General features: G+C 41.6%; 1 protein-coding gene and 1 non-coding gene across 2 annotated transcripts in view; both read left to right on the plus strand.

The window, feature by feature from the left end:
- Nucleotides 1-2,000: 2,000 nt before the first annotated feature.
- On the plus strand, nt 2,001-2,200 carry LOC115873374. Its single transcript, XR_004048375.1, has one exon. It is a non-coding gene; the product is annotated as a small nucleolar RNA SNORA73 family (small nucleolar RNA).
- Nucleotides 2,201-5,296: 3,096 nt separating this feature from the next.
- UBE2D3 (ubiquitin conjugating enzyme E2 D3) overlaps nt 5,297-13,302 on the plus strand; it is a 33,427-nt gene continuing 25,421 nt past the window's right edge. The window contains exons 1-2 of the mRNA XM_030888613.2: nt 5,297-5,397; nt 6,150-6,309. Of these exons, the coding sequence (XP_030744473.1) occupies nt 6,286-6,309 (24 nt within the window). The 5' untranslated portion in view covers nt 5,297-5,397; nt 6,150-6,285. The remainder of the gene's footprint in view (nt 5,398-6,149; nt 6,310-13,302) is intronic.

The following is a 13,302-nucleotide window of genomic DNA, read 5'->3' on the forward strand; positions in this document are numbered from 1 at the left end:
ATATTTGCACTAGTTTATGATTTTACCATACATGATTTTACATTTACCCAGTAATTATAATTCGTGAAGTGTCATTTTACCTCCAATACTGCTACACAGTAGCTGCTCTCTACATGTGACTGGTCTGCATAAGTACATTATGGTGCCAATCCCGTCACATAAACGTGTATTGGCATGGGGTGTATGTAATGGGGTTGTCGCAACGATGTCATCATATTGGGTACTTGTATGTGGGCGTATCTGCATGTGGATGGACCTGCCTGGAGACAGAGGAGCGGTGTCTCGGTTCCTAAAACCATCAGAAATATGTGTTTTCCAATGGTCTTAGGCGACCCCCAAAGGGGTCGCAACCCACAGGTTGAGCATGGAGGAAATAAGCTTACTTGTGAGTTGAAGATTACTAATGTTGGAAGTTAGGTAAATAGGCTTCCTTGCCATTGTAATTATGTATATGTATAAAATATTCCCTAATAAAATATTTTATGTATCAAGGAAAATTAATAAAGACATTCTGAGAAGGTCCATGGTTTCAACAGCTTGCCAAAACAAGTTGTAGTACACACAGAAAGGATTTAAAACTCTGCATTCAAATTTCTGACCACTGTGTTTTGAGTTCATATTTTTGTTCACTCCCTTTGTCAACAGGAATTTCTCCTGTCAGTATCCTGGTTTATTGAGCGCAAGCCCTCTACTTGTCCTAGCTTGCACCATTAATTTGCTGTGGGTAGAATATATAAGCATCAGATTTTGGAGGAAAATCTTCAAAGAACTAGGCCATGAGAGACATACAGAATTTTCCCTAAAAGTCTATGGACTTTTGCACATGTTGCCAACGCAGAGATCTCTGATCTTTTTGTTACTTTTATATTGAAACACATTACTAGCTGGCAGTTGCCACTAATGTGCGATATTTTATGACACATTTAAATGTATAAAGAGCTAATAAAGATATATGAATCAACTATGTTTATACTTCTTCATTTTTTAAATCTATCCAGCCACTCAAAATAAGAGCTTCATAGAACTTTGGACTTGTTAAGAATCTCAGTACCCCAATGCTAGTTTTCTAGATAAAAAGCTTGGGCCTAAAGAAGCCTTTCCCAAGTTCTCTCAGAGCTCTTGTTTCTTAACTTCTGGTTCAGGACAGATGGATAAGATAGCTGCCATCAAGTGAACTCTTAACTCGTGGTGTCTCTATAAAACAACAGAAAGAAACACTGTTTGGTCCTACACCTTCCTCATAATTACTGGAAGGTTTCAGGTCATCATTTCAGGTACGAAGCCAATCTTTACCTTCAAGGGTCTTCTTATGGAGGATATACTCCATTCCACCACATATATTCTCCTCAAAGTGATCCCTCCTGATGTGATCCATAGGTTGTCATAACATATTTTTCAGAAATAAATTGCCAGGCCTTTCTTCTAAATCTTAGGTTGCTTGTCTGCTGAAACCACAGGTGACACTGCTGGGATTTGAAATACCAATGGCCTATACAGCTTCCAGCAAAACAATACACCAACTATCATAGTACAACAAACTTACAGGTGAGTGACTGCTTGTCGCGAATAGTAATGATTTTTCCTAATAGTCACAATACAATTTACATAGACAAAGGTTTTAATGCTGTTCTTGTTCTAACTCTGGTTAGACGTATGATCTTTGAAGACATATTCTTGTCCGTCTATCTATAAATGGAAATAGAACCAAATATACCTACTTCCTATATAATTTATAGTGAAGTTCTTAGAGGATGACAATGAGTGCATTATTGTTATTTTTGAAGCTGAGGTATAGGGTGATAGAAAATATTATTCAGTAAGGTATATAAAGAAAAGCTCCAGAGGGGCCAATTTGTAACAAGCTTTAATATAAAAAACCATGGTACATATCACTATTCTGGGTTAATAAAGGGGTATATTTATTCAATAAAGGATGCCTGAGTAAGACATAAATTAGATTTAGATGACATTTTAAATAGAAAAATAAAACATACTACTCCCCAACATGGATACTCCCGGGAGGTCACTCTCCCTGGGCTCTGTCCAGGTGGCATGGAGGACCACAGGGCTCAGCCCCATGATGTACAGTCCTTTTTCACGTCAGAGATCAAGCTGGGCCTTGAGTCTGCCTGCATATTCCTACAGCTTCTCAGAGTCCCGTGGACAATGACTGAGGAGACAAACCACGTGGGAAACAGCCCTCCACTACACCCCTCCTTTATTTAGGTTCTATTAAAGAAACACTTTTTAAAAAGGCACTACCCTCCTACTTTCTATATTAAAAAAATATGAAACTCAAATATTCTTAATTATATTGATTACAATTTGTGTGACCTTGAGGTAGTAGCTTAATCATTGTCTCAATTTCTTCATGTCCAAAATGAGGCTAATAAGTACAGTACCTGGTTCATTCAAGTATTCAAGAAATGTCACCTATATTTATTATAGGGATCCTTAGTTCAGTGGGTTAAGCACGGGGTTGCTAACCACAAATTCAATGTTCAAACCCACCAGTCGCTCTAAGGGAGAAAGACGAGGTTGTCTTCTCCTATACAGATTTGGTTTGGGAAACCCTAGGAAATGCTCTGCTGTCCACTAGGGTCGCTGCTTAGGAATCGACTTGATGGCAGTAGGCTTTATTTTTTTATATTAGAGTCCTTGGGTGGTGTAAACAGTTCATGTATTTGCCCCTCATCAAAAGACAAGAGATTCAAGAGTACTCACAGGAACCTCAGAAGAAAGGCCTGGTGACCTAGTTTAAATAGTCATTAAAAACCTTATAGAACATAGTTCTGCCCTGAAACATATGAGGTCATCTTGACGTAGTTGGCTGGCTGGCAATTATATCTTGGGTTTTGTGTGTTTTGCTGTTGTTAATACATATTTGCTTCCCAATATGGCCAGTTAATATTTGACTAGTTAATAATGTAATTGCACTGCATTTTCTCTTCTCACCCAGATCATGGCACTGGAACCACACAATAACCCTGTAAGGAAGAACAGCTATTGTTAGGTTTAGTTGAGTGTTCAAGGAAACGCTCTGAAGTAACTAGAGGAAGATCACGCAGGGAAGCAACAGGAAAGAACAAAAACAGGAATGTTCCCTCTACCTCCATGCCTAATCCTGAGCTTCTAAAGGGCTACAAGGAAAGAGAACCAATGAGAGATTATTCAAAGGAAAGGGTAGATGTATCCAGTATAGTAGGTAATCAACACTTTTGTGTCCTATAACTGACAATGTGTCCCACAGTATCTGAGAACTTTGTTACAAATACAGACATCCTCAGGCTCTATAACTGGCCTAATATAGCAAGGTTTTCAATTTGAATAAAAGCCCCAGGTGATTTGTATCAACATTAAGCAGTTGAGTTTATTGTTTTACTAAATGCTCTACCCTCTTGTATGGTCACTTAACCACGGATATATAAGACCACTTATCACTGACCTGTTAAGTTTTTGTTAGGCAATAATTTCCACAACACAGATTCCTTTGCTGTTTTTCTTAATAAAAATTACGCTTATTTTAAAAACAAGTATATTTTTCCATGAAAGTCTCAAGATTTCAATTTTGGTAAGTGGAGTCATGAAGGAATATTTTTAAAACGTTAAGCAGGTTAGGGCTTACCTGCCTTTAAATTGTCTTAAAAAAAAAAAAAAAAAAACCTTACTGCCTTTTAATGAAGCTTGCTGGTGCTCTGGGTTAGGGGGTGCTGCTGACCCAACATTGGCTGTTCCACTCCACCAGCTGTGAGAGAGAGGCTGTCCCCCAGATATGCTGTCTGGATAAACCCAAAAGAAGTCATTATGAATTGGGATCGATCCAAGACAGTGGGCTTGGATTTGGGGGTGTTTATAATCCTCTCTCATATCCTGCCCCCTCCAACTCCCATTATGTATTCTTGGAAGAAATACAGCCAGAATACTTTGGACATGTTGTCAGGAAAGACAAGTCCTTGGAGGAGGTGATCTTGATCGGTAAAGTAACGAGCCAGCCAAAAAAACGGAAGGACCTTTACCAGGTGAATTAGTAATGTGGCAGCAATGGGCTCAAGCATAAGAACAATTATGATGTCGGGGGAATGGGCAGTGATTTATCTTGTTGTACATAGGCTCGCTAAGTGTCGGAACCAAACCTACCGCGCCTAACAACTTAACATATTCCGGTAAATATTGAGGTTTTCTGACTCAAAGCTCGTCCACCTGTTTTGACTGGGTTTCGCCCCTTTCTGAAATTGCAGCCCCACTCCTGAGTTCTCCAGGAATGGAAACAGCAACAGGAAGACAGCGTGGCATTACAGTAGTGAGCCTGTTTCCACGTCCTAATGGATTCTAAGTTGGGCTAACTGTGGAAGCTGGTCCCTGTGCCTACTCAGTCAGGAAATCTCTAGTCAGAAAGGCACTCGATTTGCTCTCACGTAAAAGGTGATAGCGGTCGACCGGGTTCTATTTAAAATACGGGCTCCTATGATGTGCCTCCACCCACTGGTTAGCCGACTCAGACAGACGACTAATTTTGTTCACCTGCTGCACTCACAACCTCAAAAGCTCCGGTCTACCTCGACGAAAGGTACCTCTGGCACCTCCTAACGCGCATTCCTGAGAGGGCGCGCGGGTGCAGGATGTGTCAGCACGCGCTCTTACCAGTCCGGGGAATTCCATTTCCTCTCCCGCCCTCCAGCATAAGCACTGAGGGGCGGTGCTTCTCCGTCAGCGTCCCGCCCAACTTCGAGCCAGCCTCACTGCTTCTCGCGATAGTTTGCGGTTCGGGGGGCGGGCTCTTGTCAGGAAGAGCACACAAAACCGGTCCTAAGTCATTGCAGCGCTACAGTTCCACTAAGCCAGCCACGAGGTTCTCGCGAGATCCGCCGCCTCAATACCAAGTGAGGAAACGGGGATGCTGCTGGGAGGGGCGTAGGGATCGACCGCGCAGCTGCCGCTTCCTTTACCTTCCTCCCATGGTCTCCTTCCGGTTCTCGATGCTTCTCTTCGTCTGAGGGTTTCCGCCGCTCGTCTACCCTCCCCCAGCCCATGACCCGCCTCCGGCCCCCGCCCTCCCAGTCCCACCTCTGTTCCGTTTAGTAAGGAGGTGCCGTACGGGAAAGGAGAAGGAAAAGGGAGTGGCACAGAGACCCTCGACCCTGGACGTGGGAAGTAAACCGTCCCCCTTCACCCTTAGACTCGTCCTGTGCTCGCGACGGCGGCGTTGGCGGACTGATACGCGGCGGTGAAGAGGCAGGAGGAGGGGGGAGGGGCGGAGCGTGGCAGCTGGCAGTAGTTCCGTCAGAGCGGACATCTTGTGGCTGTGTCGCGCGCGTGAGCCCCGTAGGGCCGGGGAGGCACCAGCTGCCGCGCGGGAGGAGGCCGAGGCCGCAGCTCGAGGGAGGCCCCGGCCCCTCTGTACGCGTGGGTGTGGATGGCCAGGGGAAGGGAAGGGAGGCCGGCCCACTGGCCGCGGGCGAGGGGAGATACGGGCCCTAAGTGGGTTGAGTTGACCACCAGCCTGTTGGGTGGGGTGAGGTGAAAAGGCTGGCAGGGTCCGAGCCTCTTCCTGCCTCTCGCGCCGGAGCCGGAGCCTTAGGGGCAGTGCGGGCGCGTGGTGGCGGTGGCTGGGCGGGCGGCCGCGCACGGGCGCGCGCTGGAAGGCGGAGTGTACGGTGGCGTCAGGGGCGACACAGAATAGCCTAGCTGCGGGGACAGCAACACATACCAAGCCTCTTCCTTTATTTCCTTCCCCGCCCCGGCCGCACCTTTGAGCAGAAAACGAAAGAAGCCCGGCGTCTGTCCGGAGTCTCTTGCTTCCCCCTCCCCCCTTGCCTTCCTCTGCCCTAGTGACGCCGGCAGAGCGCCGACTAGGCCCCGGCTCCTCCTCTGCTGGGCTCCGGACCCTGCCCAGCACCCACCCCTTTCTCCTACGCCTCTTCCTCTCCCACCTGGGTCTCTTCCTCTCGAGAGGCCTGGAAGTCAGACCTGTAGCCACCCCACCTCTCCCCGTCACCCTCGCCGCCTCTTGGGGCCGAAGCACGGCATAGAGGCTGTTGGTGGCCTTGCCACCCCACCCACCCCGGATCGCGGCCGTTTTCAGGGACTTGGATTCATCAGGGTCTCTCCCGGGCCCGTGCGAGTGCTGATCTGCTTCGTTTTTGCAAAAGGCGCCTGTGACTGGCAGAGCCGGTGTGAGACGAAGAGACAATCCTTCCCCGCCCGCCGCCCGGATAATCAAAGAGTTTTGGCTGGACCTCCGAGCGCACACCGAGATAGTGCGGAGCCAGACGAAAAGCACGGACTATGGCGCTGAAACGGATTAATAAGGTAACCCCAGGGCCGGGGAGAACGGGGTGATGGGAAGAGAGCGTTGGGGTGGAGAAGTAGAATTCTGAAAATACCTATCTTCGGGTCGCATTGGGTGTACTTTGAGGGGGGAGGGGAATTGAGTTTGGGATGCAGGGCACATGCAAGTGTATTTCCATGGTGTCGGTGGAAATGGGGATGTAGGTGGACTGGGAAGCTGCTCTTTAAGGCACCTCAATTTTCTGCTGCTTACAGAAGAGTTCCGGGTGAGGATCGGGATTGCGGGGAGAAGCTTTGGCAGAAGCCATGGCGCTTCCTATTCTTGTGCTTGTGAACTTTTAGTTGTAAAACCAAGCTTCGCGGCCATCTGGGGGAAGATCCCAGAAACCTGGCCGAGTCTGATCCGAGCGAATCTAGACAGGAACTCTTCGCTGACGCTGGGCAGGTTACACCGGGTCCGTAGGGCCGGGAGGAGATGGGGTGACACAATGTTGCCACTTCCTCTGTTTTGTAGTTGCTGCTGTTCCTCCGAGGCGGTATGTCGGGGGCACGCAGGAACTGATGTGAGAGCCTGGATAGCTAGCTTCCTTTTCCTTTGGGTCTCTGAAGGGGATGGGGTGGGATGGCTGTACGGAAAAGCTAGAAGGTACCTATTTTTGCCCTCAAGCTATTTAATAACATCCTTGAATAAGGCCGTTTTGTTGTTGTCTCTACCCCCCCCCCCCAATCACCTAATCCGTGGTCTGATAGTAAAATATCACTCAGTTGTAAAAAAAAAAAAAAGGCTTTTCGAGGCTTGGGGACTGAGCGGAACCTCCTCCTCCGGTGGTTTAGTCTCATTTTCTTGCTCTAACTTCTATCCCGCATTTTAAGATGGCGGCGCTTTAACTGGTTCAGGCTCTTTCCGGCATCTCCTTTCGTAATAATATGAAATAATAAATCTTTGTTAAGTGGTAACTTTTACATTGCTGTAAGAAAGGGGCCCCCTGCCGGGATACTCAAACTCTGAACACCACCACCCCCTTTTTATTTTTATTTTTTTGCAACTTGTGTTCCTGTAGTGTTTGGTTCTTGCACAATCGCAGAGGGTGGAGTATTTACAGCTAACTTGAAAAAATATGCCATGGACTAAATGGAGCCTTACTAGAAACTAAGAGGCAAGGGATGTGGGTTAGGTAGATTTTGATAGGCTATTTTTTTTTTTCTTTCAAGAGTGTTATTTGGAAGGAATAGCAAGAACTTGATTTACTGAAGGGACTTAATTTTCATTTATTAAGTATGACCTTGATGTTTATTAGCCAAAACTGGCATTATATGGAAGGTGAAGCTTTAGATCATTCACTCTAATGTAGTGATGCTGAAACCTTGGAATTTTTTAGAGAAACATTGCATAGTCATTGTAGATTTCTGTGAATTCTAAACTAATGCTTGGGTGTTTTGAGAATCATCTCAAGGAATGGCGAGTAAGAAAAAACTTTGATGACCACTCTGTTAATCAGGCCTAACTTTTGAAGGCCCACAACACATGGAAAAGTGTTGTTCTATAAAATGATGTGAAAGTTCTGGAGGCAATATAAAATGTAATGTTAATTCTGTGAATACTGGAGCCAGAATACATAAGTTAGCATTTTAGCTGTACAACTTTAACTTGTTACCTGACTGTCCCCCGTAACTATTGGGGGGAGGTGTTATAGAATACAGATACTTGAGACAATAACACTTTCCACATTGCGAAAATAAGTGTATGTGGAACAGTATTGTTTAACCTGTACACAATTTTGCAAGTGCATCTGTTTCGGTTTTCAGCTGTTGTCAGAATCACATGGGGAAGCTTTTTAAAAATACATCCCAGATCCAAACAATTTTAGTGAGTGGACAGTGAGGAAAGCAGGATGCTTTTTAGACCCCTTTGTTAAATAAATAACCCTGATGATTACAGTGGTTAAGTTAAAGCTCATGACTGGTGACCACAGTAAGGTTATAGACCTACCTGCTGACCCATGGGAGAGATATGTAGTCTGTCTCCTTTCATAAAGATTATAACCTTGGAGACCCTAGAGGGTGGTTCTACTCTGTCCTGTAGTGTTGCTTCTGAGTTGGAAATGACTTGGTGACAATGGATTTGGTTTGAGTATAAAATATGACGTAAAATGGGCATTGATGCCAATGTGATGTTTCTTGTCAAGTGTATTTTGTTTGAATTCATTCTGTTCTGAAGCCTTCAAATTTTAAATACAATTATTCCTCGGTAATCTCTTGAAATGCTTGTTGGAATAACTACCTGTCTTAAAGTCATTTGTTTAACAAGCCTTTGAATTTGTTTCAGCTGTGTTCTTATGGTCTAGTTTGAATATTTCTTAGACCAAGCTGCTTTAGGAAACAACCTGCCTTTATTTTGTTTTTTTCTCCCCCTGTATTATTTGGAAATCGGTAATAACATTCTTAAAGGGCTTGTAATCAAAAGCTGATTGGTGCTGTTTGAAGGCCATTGACAATTTTGCTACCATTTGCATTTTTAACAAAATAAATATAGATGAGGGCCTTCAAAATTTTCTCTGGACAAATGATGGAATTTTTCCAGGTACTCTTTGACGACCTCCCTCTTACACTTTTGTATTTAAGGTATAAATACACACAATGCAGTAATGATAATTTAGGAGAACTTTGCAGAGAACTTATGTAATATTAAGTGTTAATAATTTTAATATGTCAATGCTGTTTGAAGTCTTTCTATTTGCTCGTTTAACCTTTTAACACCAACCTAGGAAGTAGTTAGTACTATTTTGATTTTTGAGATTAGAAAACTGAGGAGGTACACAGAGCCTAAAAACTCATGTCAGAGTTGTGATTAGAACCCAGGCAATCTGACTAGAATCTTTCCATTCATATTATCCTTTATTTTGCATATATAATTGCTGCCAATAATGTATTTGTTGCATATCAGGGACTATTTCTAATCCCCTTTCTAGTATTAGCTCATTTAACCTTCCAACAACCCTGTGAGCGCCACTGAATCCCATTTTAAGGAAATGGTGACACAAAGAGGCTAGCTAGAGTTGAGTTCAAGCTCCATGCTTTTCTGCTATTTTGAATCATTTCCCATGCCTTTTTAAAAGTTGAATAGGTGTGGTTTTCATTATTGCTACCTGAAATTAGATTAAACCTCCCCCCCACCCCCCATTTCACATTTAAATACGTAATTGGGATTTAGTCTTGGACTAGGGGTGGGCTGTGAGTTGTGCTGCTAGTGGGAGGTCTGTAGTTTCTTGGATCATGAGTTTCTCCCAGAGGTTGGGCCATCGATTCCTGTTACAGTTTTGTCTTGGAAACCCATGGGGTAGTTCTGCGCTGTCCTGCACAGTTGAGACAAGTTGGAGTCTACTCGATGGCCTTGAATTGGATAGTGGATCCTCACTCTTCTAGTTGGTAAATTGATTTAAGCTAACATGTTTTGGAAGTCGTTAAATTGTTTCTGGGTATTCTCCTCTAGGGCAGTAGGGGCATCTTAGCTGGGTTGGAGGGACATTTCTCTCAGTAGGAATGGATAGACTGTTTCTTACTTTCAGGCTTCCTTTGTTTTCAGTCTTTAGTAGCTTACCAACTTGCTGTGTATGACAGGACATTGGTCATATAATTACCTCACATTTTAATTTGAATAATGGTGACTTATTTTGACACTACTCTTGCTCATTTGTTATCTAGTGCTTAAGAATGTAAAGTTGAATACTTTTGCTAGCACAAGAAAAGATTTCTTTTGTAACAAGATTAATCTTTCAAGTTTCTATATTAATAATAGCTTAAAGATACTGTCAGTTCTTGAAAAGTCTTCAAAGTGTTAACTATAGTGATCCCATTCTATTAAAGAAAAAATTGACCTTCCTAACACGGGGGTAAAAACGTCTCCAATAAAATTTTGAACCCAGAATTCTAGATTGGCCTTAGCATTCTTTTGTTTAGTAGTATTTTCTGTTCATTAATGTATATATAATTTGAGATGACTATTAATCAGTGAGTTTATATACCAGAATGTTCAGAAATTTTTTTAAAGTACAGGTACACATAGGTGGTCTTAACAGACTTAATCATTGCTGGGAACAGGCATAATTTTGAAATGTTCCCTTTATCAAGCCCATCCTGGGAGCTGGATAAGACCTACAGGTGTATACAGCAGTGATTTAATTGATATTTACTGAAGTCCTACCCTTAGGACATTAGTCCCAGAGTATTAAAAAAAAAAATCGCAGTGAAACCATTTATTTAAACCAGATTAGGTGAAAATTGATGTCCGTTCAGCAGCTTTGCTTACTATTGTTAAAGACTACAATCTGTTTAAATGTTTGCCTGTGCTACACTTAGTCATTGTTACAAGTGTAATTTATCTTTGATTTTTCTCACAGTTTAAAGTAAGCACAATTCAACGATATTCTTTACCTGGATATTTTTTGCTCTTGATTTAGTTTTGCTAACAGCAGTAATATTTTAAAATTGAATGGTGTCAATAATAGCAGGTATATTTAGGCAGTATTTTATTAGCCATATTCCCTCTTCAAATACGATTTATCCTCAGTTTTATTATGAGAGAAGGAAGAAACCCATTGTTTAAAATATTTTTATAGTTGACTCAAACTACAGATTGTATTATGTGTTTATACCCATGACATTATATATATTAGGAACCTTTGATCCAACTTTTTATAGGTAAACTTATCGTATTTGAAAACTTAATAAGGATCTCTGCTGTGAATAACTATATTGTTACTTATTTATTTTCAAGATGTAATGCTTTGATGTTTTCTTCCACTGAGATATATTAATGCTCCCGGTCACCCCTCATTATATAAATTATTTGCCTCCATAGATAAAACTGAGAACCTAAGTTTTTCTTTCTGACATTGTTTATTTCAGATAATGTTGACAGAACATTTTATAGTGATCTAAAAAAATGTAGTATTCATTCACACCATTCTTGGTACCTTGCTAATGAACAAGCATACTTAATCTCTCATATAATTACAATTAAACAGGAAGTTAATATCTTGTCCATGATGTAATGAAACAGATGTGTAGTCCCTGTACTGATAATACTTACAAGAAGCTTTCAGAATTTCAAAGTCATTACTAATTCCAAAGTAAACTTGGATTTAAAGTTTGTAAGCTTAGTTTTTTGAAAATGTTAAGGAGTATTCTCTTGAAAATAACTACTAGTAGCTATATATTTGTGAGATGTTTATTGTTTGCTTCTTTACTATTTATAGCTACATATTTTATGCTTAAAAATGTAGTGGTGCAAGTAGTTAAGCACGCAGGTACTAATCTAAAAGTTCTTGGAACATTCTAAGTGGCTTGGCATGTTTTTTTTAAAAAGTAACAGTCAAGAAAGGGAACACTTTGAGGCAGGTCAACTCTGCTGCATGGAGTCACTGAGTAGAAGCGACTCATATTAAGTGGTGCATAGAAATGTATTAAAGTTCTTAAAAGTTCATAAAGTATTTTCATAGTAAAGCTAAAGTGATCTTTACTGGATATTGATTGCAGCATTGTCTGCCTAATTTGGTAGTTAATATTCAGGGAGAATATACATATAGGCATGCCTTGTTTTAATGCTTTTTTGCTTTTTGTTTTTGTAATGAAGGTTTGTAATAGCTCTCAGAAAGTCTATTGGTGTCATTTTTCGAACAGCGTGGTCTTTGTGTCACATTTTGGTTATTCTGACAATCACATGAACTTTGGCATGGCCTATTGCACACTTACAGACTAAACTGTAGAGTAAACGTAACTCATATAAAGAGGAAACAAAAATCTATGTGACTCACCTTTTTTCAATATATAACTTTATTGAGATCTGGAACTGAACCTGCAATATCCCTAAGGTGTACTTGTACTTTTATATTAGATTGCAAAAGCACTTAAATCATTCATCTTCCTGCTTTATAACCTCATTTTAATCCAGGCCTGAAGTAGAATTTTGTATGTGTAAGTTTCCCAAGCAAAGCTGTTTCATAGTGGTAAGTTATATGACCATACAGTTTTTTTCTAGTGAAGTAAAATTTAATTTTGAAAGACAAATGGAAGAAATAAACTAACTTTAATTTATATATATCTTTCCAACCAAATCAAAGTTACTGCTGTAGAGTCAATTCCGAGTTGTAGAAACCTTGTATAGGGTTTCTTAGGCTGTACATTTTTTATGAGAACAGGTAACCTCATCTTTATTCTGTGGACTGACTGGTGGGTTGGAACTTCCCACCTGTAGTTAGTAGTTCAATACTTACCCAGTTGTACCACCAGGGCTCCTTTATATGGCTTGTAACAACAAAAACAAAAAACCCTCAACTGTTAACAAGTAAATTCCAACTCAGTGATCCTATAGGATAGGGTAGAACTGCCCCTGTGAGTTTTTGAGACTTACTTTCTATGGGAGTAGAAGGCTTCATCTTTCTTTCTCTCATGTAACTGCTGGTAGTTTTTGAACAGCTAACCTTGTGGTTTAACAGACCGGTTGTAGCCTTTTGGTGGTTTTTGTATTGTATAAGATGAATGAGATTGGCTTAACATGATTGTGGAACACGGTGATGATAGCTACTATATGTAAAGGTAGAACCCCATGAACTTGAACTTACTGCTGTAACCAACTGAAGTTTTGGCAAACCTTGGGAAAGGGACAGACTTGAATAAAATATTTGAGGAATTAGCCTGGCTTTGCGGCAGGATTGATGTTAAGAACTTTTTTGTTTTGGTAAGTTGCTGTGTGTTGGTTATGTTGGTCTGATAAAGTTCGTGTTTCTAAAATATAGTTTAACTTAGGCGTAGAAGAGGTATAGCGGACTGCTAACCACAAGGTAAGCAGTTCAAAACCATCAACCACTCTGTGGGATAAGATGAGGCTTTGTACTCCCATAAAGAGTTAGTCTCTTTAAAAAAAATTTCTTTCCCCTCTAATTTTTAAATGCTCCCCCCACCCCAACTATCATCATCCCAATTCTACCTTACAAATCTAGCTAGACCAGAGGATGT

Source organism: Echinops telfairi, unplaced genomic scaffold, assembly GCF_000313985.2.
Source record: "Echinops telfairi isolate 266 unplaced genomic scaffold, ASM31398v2 ScPeMD7_7468;HRSCAF=8506_0, whole genome shotgun sequence".
Lineage (NCBI taxonomy): Eukaryota > Metazoa > Chordata > Mammalia > Afrosoricida > Tenrecidae > Echinops > Echinops telfairi.